This window comes from Zootoca vivipara, chromosome 10 (genome assembly GCF_963506605.1).
Source record: "Zootoca vivipara chromosome 10, rZooViv1.1, whole genome shotgun sequence".
Taxonomy (NCBI): domain Eukaryota; kingdom Metazoa; phylum Chordata; class Lepidosauria; order Squamata; family Lacertidae; genus Zootoca; species Zootoca vivipara.
The window spans coordinates 49357180-49376549 of NC_083285.1; the positions used below are offsets into that span (position 1 = coordinate 49357180).

The 19370-nt window shown below is 44.4% G+C and overlaps 1 protein-coding gene across 1 annotated transcript; it reads left to right on the top strand.

Moving 5' to 3' along the window:
* The first annotated feature begins 1261 nt into the window (after nucleotides 1–1261).
* On the top strand, nucleotides 1262–19099 carry LOC118091167 (tyrosine 3-monooxygenase-like). The gene is made up of 12 exons (XM_035127836.2): nucleotides 1262–1393; nucleotides 2416–2590; nucleotides 3458–3546; nucleotides 5082–5149; nucleotides 5508–5558; nucleotides 9182–9327; nucleotides 11536–11671; nucleotides 12410–12479; nucleotides 13955–14011; nucleotides 14836–14931; nucleotides 18060–18193; nucleotides 18898–19099. The coding sequence occupies exons 1-12, from the start codon at nucleotides 1262–1264 to the stop codon at nucleotides 19055–19057; spliced, it is 1314 nt and encodes a 437-aa protein (XP_034983727.1). The 3' UTR covers nucleotides 19058–19099.
* Nucleotides 19100–19370: the final 271 nt, after the last annotated feature.

The following is a 19370-nucleotide window of genomic DNA, read 5'->3' on the forward strand; positions in this document are numbered from 1 at the left end:
CAGCGCAAAACATTTCACAAATACACAGCTGGCATCCAAGCAGGACTTTCTTCCTCACAAGGCAACACACAATTGCACAGATCCATACCAAGGGTAGGGTGCGTGTGTGGACCACGCCAGACAGCCCAGGTATTTGAAGGTGCAGAAGTTTATCATAGCTAAACGGACTCCGTTGTTTTCAGACGCCTGCTTTATACATGAAACGACCAATTAATTAATTAATTTCTATTCAGTTTATCAGTCCCTTGAACATAAAGCATGACATAAAATCAGCGGAACACACTGCAATAAAACACTACCTAAATCCATATAGTTACATCTATAGCCAACCTTTCCTCAAGGAGCTCCAAGAGACGCACGTGGTTCTCCTTCCTCATTTAATCCTCACAACAGCCCTATGAAGTAGACTAGGAGGAGAGACACAAACTGGCCAGTGGCCACCCAATGAGCTTCATAGATGAGTTGTGATTTGAACCCAAATCCTAGCCAGAGTCTATAACCAAGCTACGGTACTTCTGGCTCTTTGTCGTTTTTAAAAAAAGAATAATTCGACTGGTCGTCCTTATGTTCTGAATAGGTAATCTATACCTAATAACACATACATACTAGTCAATAATCCATTTATTTATATCCCCCATTTCCCAGGAAATATATCTGTGCTCTGGGCGTTTTTTAAAACCGAAAAAACCCCCAAACAGTTGTACAACAAGGAGACCTAATACAAATCTAGAACCAATAACTAAACAGAACCCCCAACAATGCACAATTTAGCAGACATTTTAGCAATTTAACACCCGTCAACATTAAAGCGAGCATAAAGTTCACCCATCGGCAAGGTCAAAATATCCAGTCGAGGGGGGAACTCGCCCTGCTTTGAATGATAATTATTATTAAGGCACTGCTTGGAGTACCTTCCCAAGTTGGTCCCCCCTACAATTCTCCTGGTGGGACTGACTGGCCACGCGTGAGCAGAGACTCCGCCATCTCTCGCCCCTCTGGGTTACCCGAGCCCACGTCCCAAGCGCTGGAGGACAAGTCCCCAGCCGTCGTGGGCAGATTTCCCTCTCCCCACGAACAGCTGAACCAGGTGCGTAAAGGCGCTGCCGCTGCCATTCCTGAAAGGCGCAGGGCGCATCTCGCAGGTGGGTGCTCTCCGCCTCCTCTCAGGAAGAGCCAACTGCTTTGCCTCGACTGAAAGGCTGACGCAGGACATATTCTCCGGCAGACCCGCACGAACCTAGACGAGGAGTTGCCCTCGAGGATGGAGCCGTCGACCAAGAAAGAACCTTCTGCGGGGGAAAGAGAGGCTGGGAAAATAGCCACGCTGACCCTAACCTTCGCCCTCCGCAACGGGAGAAAAGCTGGCATTTCTAGGGCGGCCAAAGTGTTCGAGGTACATCTCTTTATCACATTGATATGCCACCTTTCCTCCAAGGAGCTTGAGAGTTTTATTCGTCCCCATTTTTAGCCTGCCCTGTTAAGCTGAGATTGGCTCAAAGTCAGGAGGTGGCCATTATAGCTGAGTGGGGATTTGAACCCTTGCCTCTTTTCATCCTACAAGACTCTGATTCCCCCCTTTCTTTTAAAAAAGTGCTTTATATACAGGTTTGTGAGGCTTATTTTGATAGTGATTTCCTTTTTTTTTAAAAAAAGAAAGCAATGAAAATGTTTTTAAGATCTTAGCAATGGAAAAATAATAAATGTCTGTAGGGGGCAGCATAATAGTTTTCAATGATCATTACCAACATAATTAATTTTTTTATGAGTAAACTCCCAGCATTTTTGCCCAAAACTGTGCATCAAATGTTAATTTGGAGCAGGGTGATGAAGAGATGTGGAGATAATTAACAACACACCCTTACCAATGATTGTGGTAGAGGAATATTTACATATGAGCCTCATTATCAGAAGAAGATTCCTGCTGGATCAGGCCAAGGAGGACCCATCTTTTCCAGTACCCACACAGTGGCCAGCCAGGTTCCTATAGGAAGCCCACTAACAGGAGCCGAGAGCTACAGCCCTCGCCCCACTGGTGGGTCCCTGCAACTGGTACTCTGAGGCTTACTGCCTCTGAACATGGCCATTAGGGCTAGTGGCCATACTTTTAATGGTGCTTTTGTTAGAGCTGCAATCCCCATGTGCACCCATCTGATTCAAATACAATGTGACTTAACTTCCCAAGTAGAGATGTATAAGATTGTGTAGCCCAGTTTCCGGTTAAACAAGAGGTTTGGTTCCAGATTGCTCACGGCAGTCAATTGAGCTGGGAAGGAGGGGAAGTCGAATTCGTAGTTTATTACTTTTACCTGCTTGCAACTTTTGTTGATTTGCTTGTTCCTTTTGTGAACAACCCTGTGCATTGCAATTGGACACACACACACAAAATACATGCTTATGTAGGACTGCCTTTTACAGGTGTTTGATACTAAAATCTATCACCTTGAAAGCAGACCAGCTAAAGTATCTAGAAACACTGCAGATGACCTTGAATTTTTCGTGAGATGTGAAGTTCCTAACTGTGAGGTCAGCAGCCTCACTAATTCCTTAAAGAAGGTGGCAGAGGATGTGAAAGCCAACCAAGAAGAGAGAGGTAAGCAATCTGTTGGGCTTCTGCCTCACTTTTCCATTGTTGTTGTTTAGTCGTTTAGTCGTGTCCGACTCTTCGTGACCCCCATGGATCAGAGCATGCCAGGCACTCCTGTCTTCCACTGCCTCCCACAAGTTGGTCAAACTCATGTTGGTAGCTTCGAGAACACTGTCCAACCATCTCGTCCTCTGTCGCCCCCTTCTCCTTGTTCCCTCCATCTTTCCCAACATCAGGGTCTTTTCCAGGGAGTCTTCTCTTCTCATGAGGTGGCCAAAGTATTGGAGCCTTAGCTTCAGGATCTGTCCTTCCAGTGAGCACTCAGGGCTGATTTCCATCAGAATGGATAGGTTTTATCTTCTTGCAGTCCATGGGACTCTCAAGAGTCTCCTCCAGACCCCTTCATGGATCAATGCCTTGTCGTGGCGAAGGGGCTTGAATAACTCAGAGAAGCTATGAGCTATGCCATGCAGGGCCACCCAAGATGGACAGGTCATAGTGGAGAGTTTTGACTAAACGTGATCTACCTGGAGAAGGAACTGGCAAGCCACCCCAGTATCCCTGCCAAGAAAACTCCATGGACAAAGACAACAGGCACTTTTCCATATAAACATTTTTAAAATCAGTAGTGCAATATTTACTAAGCTGTAATACCAAAAATACTGTTTTATGATTGCAGAAGTCTTGGGTATGGGAATCCTTCACCCCTCCAGGAGTGATCACCCCTGGCCAGCAAATCTGGGGTGTTCCACAGGTGTATCTGGTGTGTTCCATCTAAATTATATGAGCTGCAGCGACTCCAGCTCTTGTTCAACCCCCACATGATGGAGGTATCATGTACTCACAATCTGTGGTTTATACCCTCGGCTGCAGCACTGTGGTTCCCAAAGAAAATACGAGACCTTGACAACTGCCATCATCTGATCACCAAATTTGACCCTGATCTGGATCATGACCATCCGGTGAGTTATTTAGACCTGGTGGTAACTGAGTGCTGCCCAGTTAATAAACGCTATGATTTGCAGATCTAACTGAAGACAGTTGCTAACTTCATTTGTCCTCTTCTGCGAAGCCTTTCTTTATTATCTCAACCATTGCTGAAATGTAGACTGTAAGTTCCTTCCAGCAAAGTAATTGCATTTGTGGAATTTGCTCCACTTGGACCTGCCGGGATTTCTTTTGCTGTGATTCCTGCATTGAAGAGGGTTGGTCTAGATAACTCTTGGGGTCCCTTCCAACTCTACAATTCTATGGATTGACATTGCCCCCCCCTCAGTGTTGACATATGAGCACCAGTTGAATATACACTTAGGCTTTGGGGAATAAAAGGGAATGGGTACTTAATGGTTACTGTAGATGTGATATTGTATTATGGAAACAGAAGGACTTAGGTATATGTATATATACAATCATTTTAAATCACTGATTTAATCATTGATTCCCCCCCCCCCCCGATACATTATACATTACCCTGAGCTACTTTGAGAGGAAGGACAACTCTATAAAGCACCCTGCACATTGAAGATGCTGTCTGCATGTGTTAATTAATCAGGAATAGGAATATAGCAAAAACTTGAAATTGAAACTACTTCGCTTGCTCAATCCTCTGGGCATTTTCAGCTTGTCATATGACCAGGAACTGTGATGATTATTCACCACGTCTCCATTAAACTCCATTTTGCAAGGATGCTCGAGAGCCACCACCCTAAATTTTAAATCAGAATTTTTGCACTACAGGTTTGCATTTCAACATTCACTTCCTCCTCCTCCTCCTCCAATTTAATTATATGCTTTGTGTTCCAAAGCACTTGCCAGAACTGTAAATATATGGTCAGCATAGATACAACATGAACAGAGTCCTAAACATAAATAAAATATCAAACACATTTCAGAAACATTTTTATATCTGCATTAGCAAGCTAACAAAAATACAATTAGCAATGTCCATCAAAACATGTGAAAAAATATTGTAGGTGCCTTAGCAGTCTTTCAGTGCTATCCTATAATGTTTAGTTGGAGGGAAGTTCCACAGTGTTCACTGGAGCTTATTCCCTGGGTGGTGTGTTTGACTGCAACCTTTGTAGCTGGGGTTTGTCAGAGTCTTGCTAGATCCTTGCCCTCCTAGGCCAAGTAAATTGAATTTAGACAGGCTCTCATTATCAGAACTACATTCATACGCTAAGAATTTGGATCTTGTTATATTATATATTTTGGCTATTCTGCTTACTGCAGTGAAGTGTTGTCTCTTACCGTGTTTCTCATATTATAAGACATGTCTTATATTTATTTTTTCCTCAAAAAAACACACTAAGGCTTATTTTCAAGGGATGTCTTATTTTTTTCCTCCTCCTCCTGCCACGGCCGGCATTGCTGCTGCGCCTATCACTATGTCTTATTTTCGGGGTATGGCTTATATTCCTTGAATGCTTAAAAATCCTGCTATGGCTTATTTTATGGGTATGTCTTAAAATATGAGAAACAGGGTATCCCTTTTTAGGGATTCAGCGATGCTGAATACAGGAAGCGAAGGGCTTTTATTGCTGACCTGGCCTTCAATTTCAGACAGTAAGTGCACAATAAAACAAACAAAAGCAATAACCATTCTTTCATTTTTCTTCACCGCTCACACATTCATGCAGTTGTAGTATAGTTTTCTGCAGACATCTGTGGCCTCCTCTGTTGGAAAACAGGAAGAAAAAGGAGAACTTTTAAAAGATAGTGAACGTCTGTAGTTATTTTTAGGAATATTTTGGCTTATTTTATTATTATTAATAATAACATATATTAAACTATTGTATTCAAGTTGGTAGCTCTGTCCCTGATCAACACACAATAGGCCTCAGGGACACTTTCTAGAAGATCCTTAGTATCTCCTATACCTGTAGCATGTAAGGGACTTCTAATCACATGTGCTCTTTTACAGGGGTGACCCATTGCCAAGAGTTGAGTACACAGCCCAGGAAACAGCTACATGGTAAGTGCCTGGTGTCACAATGGCCCACAAAAACTGTATAACATGTGGAGGAAGGTGAGAATGTAAAATGGCTCCTTCCCACCTTTCCATTCTCCAGCATGGAAAATAATAGTGGTACCTGGAACCATATCAACACTGCACATCTGATTCCAACATCGGAAGTGGAGGCCCCTCTCAAAGAGAGATTCATACAAGGGAGAGGGCCTTTTGAGTGGTGGCCCCTTTTTATAGAATGCCTATCCCAGTGAGGCTGCCTGCTCGATACTGACAGGAACATCCTTTGGGTCCCAGGTTAGGACATGCCTCTTATTCCAAGGTTTTGAGGTAATATGATGATCCTGTTGTTGTTGTTGTTGTTTAGTCATTTAGTCGTGTCCGACTCTTTGTGACCCCCATGGACCAGAACACACCGGGCACTCTTGTCTTCCACTGCCTCCCGCAGTTTGGTCAGACTCATGTTGGTGGCTTTGAGAACACTGATGATCCTGCTTATTGCCATTTCTCGGTGGAGGGTGGTATTGTAGTAAGTCATCAAAAGAGCCAACTCCTAGGGGCTGTGGGGGCTTCAGCCCCCACAATAAAATATTAGAGGGGGCCAGGCTTCCACAAAGTTGATGGGCATTCCCATTAAAATGGTGTGTGCGCAATGCAACATCTGATTGATTATGTGGGGTGGGGCTTACCTGGGCCCAACCACAATATTTTATTCAAATTGGCACCCCTGTAAGTCATCTAGAGACATTTCGTATTACTGTATTAGGTGACAAATAAAAAAGACGTTGGTTGTGCAATGTACACATCTAGCGTAAAACCAACCAGTGGGATTTACAAAGTGCATTAAGCAGCTGTAGACTGTTGACGCAGTTAGGTGGCTGGTGGCCAAAATGCAAAACAAGTTTACAGTCTGTGCCTGGGTACAGTTTGAAGAAGAGATGGGTATACTGACCCTCACCCCATATTCCAACAAACCACAAATTATTATTCCAGATTCCAGGACATCACACTCTTTGGCCGGCTCAGTAGCTCAGCAAAGTGGCTGATATTTTTTTCCAAACAATTCAATAGGTCTCTGTTCTAGCTACACACTTCAAAGGGACCACTTTCATACAATGGAGACATCAGAGCAGGTCTTTAGGGCAGAAGCCTGGCATAACAGAATGAGCAGCAGGGCTGAGGCATCCACACTTGCTTTTCTGCACAGGTCTGGAATTTCCAGGTCCACTTTTTTTGGGTTTTTTGTTTTTGTTTTGTCCTGCTGCCTTCCCTGGGAAAGCTCATTTTTTATTGCTGAATCAGAGCAAATGAAAACCCGATTGCTGTTTGCTTTGATTCGGCAGTAAAACACAGTTTCCCCTGTGGAAAGCAGCAGCAGCAACAGAGAAAAAAACCTGGGTCACACCCAGAAATCCCAGACCTGTGCCTAAAGACACAGCACAAAAGGATGAGCCCTCAGTCTAGAGCTGGTTGCAGACAATATAATGCCTTCCAGATGTTTTGAACTACAATGCCCATCATCCCTAACCATTGCCATGCTAGCTGGAGCTGTTGAGAGCTGTAGTCTAAGGATCTGGAGGACACCAAAACACCAGGAAGGCACCACAGTTAGTCTGGAGTCTAATTACTGCAGTATGTAACTGCACTACTCTCAGGAATACTTGCATGAGGCCACCAACATGGATGGCTTTGAAAGAGGTTTAACAGGCATCCCCAAACTGCGGGCCCTCCAGTTTTTTGGCCTACAACTCCCATGATCCCTAGCTAACAGGACCAGTAGTTGGGGAAGATGGGAATTGTAGTCCAAAACATCTGGCGGGCCACAGTTTGGGGATGCCTGGTTTAGAGAAATTCATGACCACTAGCCATGACAGGATGCCTCCAGGGACCATTGATGATGTGTCAAAATCAGAAATCATTCTGATTTCCTCACAGGGAGGATTAGATGATGTTGTGTTACCCTACACCCTGCACGGCATTTCCCCATTTTTGCCTCTGGCTCTCCTCACCACTGGTATGGTTGCCCACAAGCGAATGCACCTCTTGAATTGAAACAGATTATTCACCCCTGCTTTGGATAAGAAGGAATAGGACAGAATAATGGACCAAATATATTCAACCATGCTGCGTGGGAAGCACAAGTCTGGTTTCTTGCTCTCCTGAACTTTTCCTGACTGATTGTGGAAATGGTCTAATGCTCATAAAGCGTTTTGGGTTTTTTTTAAAAAAAAACAGTACCAACAATAGCCACCATTGGAAGCAGATGTCTTTTGTTTCTCATTCTTTAACGTAAACTGCACCCTAGTCTTGATATTTATTGAAAATAGAGACAAACATTATGTGATGCTGAATTTCACCCTTCATAGCAACACTCGAGCAGGAGAGAGAGAGAGAGAGAGAGAGAGAGAGAGAGAGAGAGAAATACAATACTCAAACAGGAAAGGTTATTGGCTTAGTCAGCATTTCCAAGAATGATCTCAATTTTCATAAAACAATGTTTACAAATGTGTGAGAGCCCCAGAGCTGAATAAAAACCTACTTCCATAAGGCTCCATGCCATTGCATGATAATTACATGTTCTCTTTCCAACAACTAAACATGTTTCTTCCCTTTAAAGAAAGTTACTTTAATCATCCCTGACTGCTGGCCCTGCTCGCTGGGGCTGCTAGAGTTGGAGTCCAACAATATCTGGAGTGCAACAGGTTCCTCATATCTGCTTTACATGGCAAATCATTTTCCATGTACATATTGGTGTTCACCACAGTGAAATACCAGTGGCAGGTGTCCAGTACATGTCCATTTGGTGCCCCCATGGATCCAGGAAGGGCAATCAGGATGATCAAGGGTCTGGAAACCAAGCCTTATGAGGAATGGTTGAGGGAGCTGGGTATGTTTACCCTGGAAAAGAGGAATGAAAGGAGATTTGATAGCCATCTTCAAATATCTTAAGGGCTGTCACAAGGAAGATGGAGTAATCTTGTTTTCTCCTGCTCTGGAGGGTAAGACCCAAACCAATGGCTTCAAATTACAGTGGTACCTCTGGTTAAGAACTTAATTTGTTCCAGAGGTCCGTTCTTAACCTGAAACTGTTCTTAACTTGAAGCGCCACTTTAGCTAATGGGGCCTCCTGCTGCCGCCGGAGCACAATTTCTGTTCTCATCCTGAAGCAAAGTTCTTAGCCCGAGGTACTATTTCTGGGTTAGTGGAGTTTGTAACCTGAAGCGTTTGTAACCCGAGGTACCACTGTACAAGAAAGGAGACTCCAACTAAACATCAGTAAGAACTTTTTCACAGTAAGAATGGACTCCCTCAGGAGGTGGTGGACTCTCCTTCCTTGGAGTTTTTTAAGCAGAGGTTGGATGGCCATCTGTCATGGATGCTTTAGTTGAGATTCCTGCATTCAAGGGGCAGGCACACTGGAGCATTGCCTCTGGAGCTGAGGGGGCCCAGGACCACACAATGTCACCACACCGTTTGTGCATGCCCCGCAACATGTGCACATGATGTCAACATGCCCTGCAGCCCGGTCGCTGTTATGAGAACAGCGTGTCTTATGTGTGTGGTGTATCGTTTAAAATATGCTGTTTGCAAAGAGGTCCATTGTAAGCTAACCCTGCTATTGTTTTCAGGAGAGAAGTCTACCAAAAGCTAAGCAGTCTTTATCCCAGTCATGCCTGCCACCAATATCTGGAGGCCTTTCATCAGCTGGAAAAATACTGCGGGTATCAAGCAGACCATATCCCTCAGCTGCAAGATGTCTCTGCATTTCTAACAGGTAAGGCAGTAAGGCACAAGGACTGCTGCCAAGTAAGGGTGTTCTTATGAGTGGCAGAAGTGAAGTCCGGAAATGGGAGGTTTGTAATGGGGCACACCCAGCAATAGTTCAGAATTGGCTCAAGCCCATTTCAGAGCCAAATCCAAAACTGAGGTAGGATGAGTTCACCTATCACATCCTCCACCTCCTAAAATATGGCAACTGGTTTCCATGCATCACCCTAAAAGTCCATTTGCCCCCTTTTCAGGCGGGTGGCTTTGTGGGTGGGCCCCAGGCCTTCCTAGCAAACTGACCTATCACCGGCCAGATCGTATTCCTGCTGCCAAATGGGCCAATGGCGGCAGGAGTGTTCCCTTGGGCACAGGACCAACTGACCAATTGCAGCCCTTGGTGTTGCGCCCAGGGGAAGTTTAAATGCCTGGCCAGCATGGCCTTTTGGCCTTTCTCTTGCTGTGCCAGTTCTCCCACACTCCATCCCTCAGATTACGGCTTTTCATGGATGGTTCGACCTCGCTATGGACAATGTGGGTCACCTAATCTTTCAGGGGTCAGGCAGGAATTTCCCCCACTTGGCTAATTGGCACCGCTATTTGGGTTTTTGCCTACCTCATCGCAATCATAACAACTTTGTATGGAAGATGGGCATTGGGTGGCGCTGTGGGTTAAACCACAGAGCCTAGGGCTTGCCGATCAGAAGGTCAGAGGTTCAAATCCCCGCGATGGGGTGAGCTCCCATTGCTCAGTCCCAGCTCCTGCCAACCTAGCAGTTCGAAAGTACGTCAAAGTGCAAGTAGATAAATAGGTACCACTCTGGCGGGAAGGTAAACGGTGTTTCCGTGCGCTGCTGTGGCTCGCCAGAAGCAGCTTTGTCATGCTGGCCACATGACCCGGAAGCTGTACGCCGGCTCCCTCGGCCAATAAAGCGATATGAGCGCTGCAACCCCAGAGTTGGTCACGACTGGACCTAATGGTCAGGGGTCCCTTTATCTTTACCTTTAAGCATAATCTTGGTTGGAGGGGAGGTTGTAGCCTCCGCTTGCCCCTCCACGGGTAAGGGTATCCTGTTAAATGGATCCTGCCCAATGTCCAGATGGAGGCTAGGGCCATACCACTCCTTCAACAGGGACCGCTTGGGGGACGCCCCCAGCTTCACCCTTAGAAACACTCCCAGCGGATGAACGTGGGTGACATGTGCAGTTGCTTACCACAATGTCTATGGCCAAACCTCACATGTGTACCCAATAAAGTTGTGGCCTTATTTGATCCCAAACCAATATGCTGTGTGGTGTCTAGTTATTTATACCTTAGGGAGCAGGGTGGTCACGGGGCCGCGATAGACAATACGGCAACTGGTTTTGTACTACCTTGGTACAAAACTGAAGAATGGCTTTCCAAGTCATAAGAGAGAGAGAGAGAGAGAGAGAGAGAGAGAGAGAGAGAGAGAGAGAGAGAGAGAGAGAGAGAGAGAGAGAATATTGTGTTCCTGGAATGCATCTATCCAGATACTAGACATGATTTTATTCCAAGGAACCAAAACCTATAGCCAAAAAGGGAAAACAATTTTATTTAGCTGTATTTGGAGGCTATGAGTAGAAATTTGTTCCTGTAAGTTCCTCTAGGGCAACTGGTCATGAATTTCCTTTCAACTCTCTTTGGGTTTCCAGGAGATGTTAAGCATTCAGTCCAAGTGAGCCCTTTGCCCACCTCCCTTATTCTTTATTGCAGCCCAACTTTTATTGGAGAGGCATAAATCACAAGTAAAAGTTTTTACAAGTTACTCTTCTTACTAAATCCTTCTCCCTTCCTCTACCCCACCCCATCAAGTCTTGAGATATCCATGTTTAAGAACGCGACTGTGTGTCGTGTGTATGTTGTTGTAACAGTGTTGTTTCAACAGTGTAACACAACAGTGTTGTTGTAATTACAATTTTATATTACACAATTTTGCAAGTTGCTTGCAATGAATTATTAACCCGAGAAGGTTACAGAATCATTTAGTGAGAAGAACACATGAGCTAGAGTGGAGCTAGAGTGGAGAGCCCTGGCAGAGAAAGGTAAAGACATGTTTCCATGGCATGATGGCATTCATGAAAACCGAGTAGTGCATGGCAGGTTGCCCTAAGTAATTTGGATGCAATAAATAAATAAATGCTTATTTCCACCACAACCCTATTCCGAATTTTACTCCTCCTTTAATTTTCCTTGCAGAAAGAAGTGGCTTCAAGCTGAGACCAGCTGCAGGGCTTCTGTCGGCTCGGGATTTCCTTGCTAGCCTGGCATTCCGTGTCTTTCAGACAACCCAATACATAAGGCACTCGTCTTCGCCAATGCATTCCCCAGAACCGTGAGTAGGAGTCGGGCGATCATGTAATCATTCTCAGGTCGCGGCCAGGGAGGCCAGCAGTGGCTCTGTATAAGCTGGTCCAGTGCTTCCATATACTGCGGCACAATATTTCTGTTCTGCTAGGATTGGGGGGGACGGGGACGTGAGGACTCTATTTCTCAGAGAGCTAATGGGAGCAGGAAAAGGTTATAGGAAGTCTTCAAGATTCTCACTCCATTTGGCATGAGCATAGTTTTGACTGTCAGCATCAATCTATTATGATATGTTCACACGCAACACCCTTCTCTGGCCACACAGTATTATCCATCTCTCCCCACCCCCCACCCCGCCCACCGCCCGTATTTTATTACGTTCCACTGGCTTTCAAATCTTGAGATCAGGATCCAACATCAGCATTTGAGATGCCAAATTCCTGTTTCGTTAGAAGTTGTATGAAAGTGTCTGAGGTTCAAACTTCACTTGGCATTGATCACATGCAGTCCCCTCCCCTGATTTCTTTCTTTCTTTCTTTCTTTCTTTCTTTCTTTCTTTCTTTCTTTCTTTCTTTCTTTCGTCAAGAGGACTAAGAAAGGAACAGTCCACTAAAGCTACTGTCACTATCTCCTGCTGTGTTGTGGAGGTACATTCTTAGGTACATTCTCTGGATTGAGATGTGGCAATCCAAGGATTGTCAGGTAGACGCAAGGGACACATCTTATGACTCTTAAAAAACAACAGCACATGTTTTCGTTTTCACAGTGATTGCTGCCACGAACTGCTGGGCCACGTTCCCATGTTAGCTGACAAAGAATTTGCCCAGTTCTCTCAGGTAACGTTTCTGTTGTTCTGACAGGGAAAGGTGTCTTGGTGGAAGGACACTTGTTTTATATGCAGGAAGTCACCTGTCCCAGGTATCTCCAGTCAAAAGGAACAGGAAGCAAACAACAAGGAAAGTCTGAGACCTTGCAGAGCATCAGCAAGTCAGAGTAGATAACTATGGGCCAGGTGGACAAATAGTCTGATATACAGGAGTCTCCTATAAAAGATTGTCCTCAATCTAGAGGGTGGGGAACTTGTGGTCCCCCAAATGTAGGTGCACCCCAGATCCTTTCAGTGCTTGCCAACATGGTCAATGGTCAGGAATGACTCCTGTTCTGTAGAATCATTTATGCCAGATAGGAAACCACTGGACTTGCTACCTAATTCCACCCACCCAAAGCAGAATGAGTTACAGGATTCACTCAGGTGGGATGTATTATATAGGAGGGGTGGCATGCAGTAGCCTCCAGGACTCTAAAAGAAGGGAACAATGCAGATATTAGACCTATTTTTATGGGACCAGGGTCTGGAGAGCTCTAAACAGCAAGTGTGAGGAGGTTGCACAGTTACTTGGTCTGGTCGAAAAGCTCAGTTCAACCCTGAGTGTTCAGTTCAACTCCAAATTATTTATGCCAGATTGTAGGGGTGCTGAATTATTTGATCCAACCATTTTCAAAGGTTTCAGGGGTTGGATGAGACAGAAAAGGCATCCTGGAATTGCCTGTGCTCTTTAGGGGCATGGCAATTTAAAGAGGAAAAAAATAAGTTGGGGATTTATCTGATAGATATGTGGCAGAGGGTTATAGACATAGCTGCCAAGTTTTCCCTTTTCTCGCGAGGAAGCCTATTCAGCATAAGGGAAAATCCCTTAAAATAAGGGATAACTTGGCAGCTATGGTTATAGATGGCCTTTATTTTACCTTAAAAAACCCCCAAAAACCTTTGCTTCAAGCAGTGTCAGAGTTGCACTAAAAGGGAGCATTACTTCCTCCTTGAGAATGGACAAATGGTAATGATGGCACTCAACATGACATAGTTTTGCTAGGTTTCATTAAGGTGGAAATGGGTCAAGTTTTTTCCTATTCTATGTTCAGCTGAGCATGGTTGGATTACATCACTTTTTAAGTGCAAGCGATCTGGTTCCTAGTTCTGCGCTGATGTTGCCAGATGTGTCTCAAATCACATGGGTGTGGACCAGGAAAGACTATTTCATACTAGAAATTTATGTGTTATGCTTCCCTATATCCTGCACACTTGGCTAAACCATAATCCAAATATGCAGCCTCAGCTCTGAATTCATTGTTGTTATTATTAACCTACATGATATACTAAGATTAAACTGGGGGAAATTACAGGCATACAAAACTACACAGATGTTTGTCCTTAAGCTAAGGATCATACCTTCAGTGTAATAGTAATTCACAGAAAAGGACTGTATGTTCTCATAAACCAGCCTTTCAATAAATATATTGATCCTTGATCTAGGATATTGGATTAGCCTCTCTTGGAGCATCTGATGCTGATATAGAAAAACTGTCAACAGTGAGTATATATATTTATGTACAGTATTTTCATAATGCAGGTATAATACCAAAGGCTCAAAATACAAGCTATTTCAAGCTCCCCTAGAAAATGCTCAGTGGTTGGTTTTTATTTTTATTTTATTTTTTAATGTCAGGACATTTGGGTGTCTTGAGGTAGAAAATGCAAATTGCACCCTCCTCATGGATACACACACACACACACACACACACACACACACACACACACACATCACACATACACAATTATTCCCAAACAAACCCAGATGGCATCCCAATGACTTATGCATGGAGCATTCATCCTGATTTGTTTGCCCAAAGTTTGTGTGATTCTTGCAATGTGATATAATCACATTTCAACACAGGGGTAGCCAAGATGTTGCCCTCTGAATATTATTGGATTCCATCTCCCATCAGCCCCAGCCAGCCCGGCCAATGGTCAGGGATGATGGGAATTGTAGTCCAACAACATATGGAGGGCACGGCATTGGCTACCTGTCTTCTAGCATAAGAAACAGAACCCAAGGTAGGCCTAGCAGATGCTTGCCCTCAACTTCCCCACCCCAGAGGACTAGGTTTTGTTGGCCTCAAGAACCACCATTTTGTTTGACATTTGTTTGACATTGTGGGGAATCAAAATGGCCGCCAGCAGGCAGCTGCCTCTGAGGAGCAACATCAATGCAGATAAATAAATAAAATTTGCCACCTTATGCTGTGTATTTCCAGGGACATAGTGACTACATACAATCACAGGATAACCTGGTGGGGATGGGGCTTCTCAGAGGAGTTTTCATAGTCCACCCCATTCCTCTTTGTATTTACCAGCTCTATTGGTTTACTGTTGAGTTTGGACTCTGCAAACAAAATGGAACTATTAAAGCCTATGGAGCAGGTCTCCTGTCCTCCTATGGGGAGCTGATGGTAAGTTTGTTTCCCCCTCTCCCCAAGTATTATTTTAACATTAGATAAACTTACAAGCTGAGATCGCTAGAGGGCAGCATTATGCCTAATGTTCATGTGCTTCATTTTAAAATGAATCTGTCCCTCATGTTTCTAATTAATGGTGAAGCTACCAAGTCACCAACAGAGTGTAATAAAATGATGAGGTCAGGATATTGAAAACATTGCTGTGGTGTGTGTGTTCCCCTCCCACTCAACTGTTGCTGTTTCTATTAAATTTATATACTGCTTACATGCCAAAATGGCTTCTAAACAGTTCACAACTATAAAATCGATTATAAAACCTATACATTCTTTAAAAAGCACAATAAAACAGTTCCACCACTGCATCAAAACATCCCTGATTCTAAAAACCATAACCATAAAATAGTTAAAAACAATTAAAACAATAAGATCAGAAGGTGATGTTCCAGGGGAATGCTGATCCAAGCAGGTGTGTCTTCAAAAGCCGGTGGAATGCCAATACTGATTAAGGTGCCCCAATCATTGCTGGTTGCAGTGCTGCTTTCCTGCACCAGGGCCCACCACTGTAGACGGAAATGCACAGTGGTGACCGGTGACCATTGGAACTGATAGAGCAGAAAGGCAAGCCAACAGGAGGTGGAGTCAGAGTCAATGATAAGCAGACTCAGAACCAATGGAAGGCAGAGCCAACTAATTCTAGTTTTGTCTTCATCCTCCTGCTGAGTACTGCAAGGGCAACACTGGGGCATTTTGGGATTCAGTGGAAAGGCACATTTAAAAGGTTTTACAACCTCTATTTCCACACTTTTATTTGCTGCTTGGTTTGCTTGCCCTGAAGCTGGACCTTGGCTTCCAGGGTCCAACATCATCTCATAAAAATGCCAGGCAGCTGCTACTGCAATTGCTCTGGGGCATTGTGGGCAATTATAATGGAAGAGTCTGGCACTCACTTGGTAAGCCAACCCACCCAACTCCCTGTGCAGTGTAAAGAACAGCCACCTGCTGAAATATGCAGAGGGGGGCAGTAATATGGGGGTCCACCACAGTGCGCCCGGCTAACACCCTCTTCTAATTTGGACTCACCCTTTGGAAGTCAGAGCACCTTTCCGGTCCAGCAATCTATCCACTACCTGGTATGTAATTCTGTCTCTCTGCAAAGCTTTCAAAAGATGGCTTTCAAAATATGTATTTGTTTTAAGCAATGGATACCATGTGCTTTTAATTGACAGCTCTTGTTTTGGTTTTTTAGCCGAATCCTTAAGGCAAACTTCAATCCTATTTTTCAACCATCACTTGGCCTAGAAACCTAGCTTTGCCTTTCAGAATAGGAGGTGAGATCTATACGACGATATTCAAATCCCCAACTAGCATGAAAGAGTTTGCCTGCTGGCCAACCTTATGCTTTCTGAGCTATAGAATGCACCCGAGACCCTGAGTTTTGCACTGTAATTTTACTGTATTGTCAGCTGTTCTGCATTAAATCAAATGAATTTCATGTTAACACCCCGGCTGGAGTCTAGCCTACGTACAGTAAAATGTAATGGCCCATACTTCACAATTGGCAGAGCTCACCCCTTGGCATGCTTCGCTTGCAGAAAAGCAGGGCTCCCTTAGCTCCCTACAGGTCACATCGGGTCATCTGATTATTTTCAAGCAGAACTTCCCACAGCAAAGAATGAAGGGTTCTGCCTGAAAACTCACGCCTGAGGTTCTGAAACCTTTCAGCTGGCTTTCCCAAGGCCTGAAACACAATATATCTGCATGTTTTTACTGATGCATCTGGTTTAGATTCAATGAGGATTCACACAGGGATCTCCCACATAGAGTGCACTGCTAATCAAGCAACTAGAGTCTTGGGTCCCCTTTAAAAAAATTGTGTCCTTTGGGTCAAAGCAGTTTTTTCTCCTTTAGTTCTTACACCATCTTTGGAAGAAATGGCAAGTAGCAGCAAAGGCAAATAAAGAGCTTGGGGGATTTGGAATACGAACAGCAGAGTTGTACCCAAATGCAAGATCATGTTGGGATCTCCCCTTATCACTACCTAGCTATCACAAACCCCCTTTCTTTTCTTTCCTCCAAACCCATAGGGTAGTGGCAGGGCAGTAGCAATGCAAGGGTTCTCTGGAGGCTTCTGCATGAGGCTTCCCTGGCTTCTAAGGACATGGAAGCCACAGTATCCCAGGCACCGGGGACCCTGGGAAATGCAGTTCCCCAGAGCTCCCGAGACCTGCTGCTAGTGTCCTACTGCCAAACAACATCAAACCTTGTGTTATGTGAAATACATTTGACCAACACACAAGACGTGACCGGCTGTGCATTCGCATAAACAATACTCTTCTGCATATTCTTATCACAATATCAAATGTTTATCTTGCACATAAACAACACATAAAGTGCAATAATATAGACGGAAGTCCCAATAGATCAGTTCATTGACAAGGATTTCCGGAATAATGCCTTGTTTCGCTCTCATGGGCTTCATCAGTGATACATGTTCCTATGTAGTATATCAAAGTCATTGTGTGTTTGTCGAGTGTCCTACTGCCATCGGCTTAGTTAAGAGGAAGGGAACGAGAAGCAGAGTTAAGCAGTTCTTGACAGGAATAGGGGGGCTTGGGGAAGGGAGTTGGTCAGATCCCTCTGCACCCATGATGACAACATTGGTAGCACAACTAATTCATTGACAGCACTACTAATCCAATTTCAGAACTGAGCTTTTTTTTGTAAAGAAAAGGAAAAGGAAAAGCAGCAATTCTTTCCACTTTAGGGAGAAAACGTTTTGCTCACCCCAGTCCCAAGCCACACAATGAGGAGTTCATCATCATTAGAAATATACAGACTTGAAGTGTAGATACGAGATTGTCTCCAAAGGTTAAATAATCCAGGTGAACAGGTCATGTGATTGAAGGTGAGGGAAACACTGATATTTGATGGGAAGGGACAACTCTCCCCTCTTTACTAAAGTTAAACATTGTCACACACACCCCTTTGAAGCCCCATAGATTCCTTTCTTCCTCCCCACAACCATTTAATTTTTCGCTTTGGTTGCTACCCCCTCCTTGCATTCTAAGCCTACATTTTTGCCATTTCCGAACATGAACACTGTCGCTTTTCTTTACTAATAGTATGCTTTGTCAAAGAAGCCACAGTACAAACCCTTTGACACAGACGCAATGGCCGTCCAGCCTTACCAGGACCATTCCTTCCAGCCCGTCTACTTTGTAGCAGAACACTTTGAAGACATGAAGTCTCAGCTCCAGTAAGTATGGCAATGGCACTCATTCAAAGCAGATATAGCCCATCACCAAATGAGGATGATTTGACCTTCAGAACACCTTTGATGGGAGCATGGAGTCATGCACAGATCTCAGAAGGTGTTGTTATCCTTTCAGAGTTCTTAACTTGGTGTGTGCGTCATGGCAGTGGTGTTGTGGAGTGGGGGCACACAGGGACAAAGCATCACCCCTTATTTCACAGCACTGACAACTATGCCATCTCTTGGGGGTCTTATTTCCCAGTTTTCTGCATGCCAAATAAGTAAATTCTTTTTCCTCTGGGAAGAAACCAATAAATAAGCCAGCTGGAGAGAGCATTTCACAAATGAGAAGCTACTGCAGAAAGGGCCCATTCTCATGTTGCCACCCTTCAGACTTCTTGTGGAGGGAGGACATAGAAAAGGGGCTCAGATGACAAGAGATGGTCCTTAAGGTCTTGAGGTCTTGAGTTGTGTTATATGGGGATCTCTCCTGGCACAGGGGATGCACCAACTGTTGGAAGGATCATCCCCATACAAAACTTTTACTTGGTAAACATTAAGGCCACAGTTTATTTATGAAACCCTGCTTATTTAATTTTCCAGTGGTGCCAATCATAAAACTGGAAAAGAACACACTTTTCTCCAGATCCTATAAATTGCTTTCACTTGTAAAAACTCCTCTTTTGATCATTTTTTTCCCTATACAGAAAATACACTGTTAAGATCAAGAAACCTTTTACTCTTCGTTATAACCCCTTTACCTGCAATGTCGAGGTTCTTGACTCACCACAGAAAGTGAAGGAAATTGTTACCCACTTGAAAGAAGAACTGAAAACTCTCTGCCATGCCTTTGAAAAGCTTTCGTAAAACAGTTGGCCTAAGCTATCGCAGTTATAAGATACTATTTAGAGAAATGTGATTTACAGTGCATTTGTAGTCGTTGATGTTTCCTCGGTCAAAGAGAAAATGTTTTAGTTAGTATTCTTAGTAGCAGGGCCGTCTCAAGCTGGTTGGGCGCCCTGGCGCGGAGATCGCTCCGGTGCCCCCGCCCTAGTGGGCGGGCGCAGCGCGCAGCACGGCTTCCATGCAGCTTTGCTGCGCAGCGCCCTCCTGTCGGCCTGGCACCCTGGCACCCCGCGCCACCGAGACTACCCCTAGAGCCGGGCCTGCTTAGTAGTCA

Coding starts and splice junctions, on each gene's coding strand:
- LOC118091167 (XM_035127836.2), top strand. CDS start 1,262: ATGGAGCCGTCGACCAAGAAAGAACCTTCTGCGGGGGAAAGAGAGGCT. Junction 2,591..3,457: donor AGCCAACCAAGAAGAGAGAG/GTAAGCAATCTG, acceptor CCTCGGCTGCAG/CACTGTGGTTCCCAAAGAAA. Junction 11,672..12,409: donor CCAATGCATTCCCCAGAACC/GTGAGTAGGAGT, acceptor TCGTTTTCACAG/TGATTGCTGCCACGAACTGC.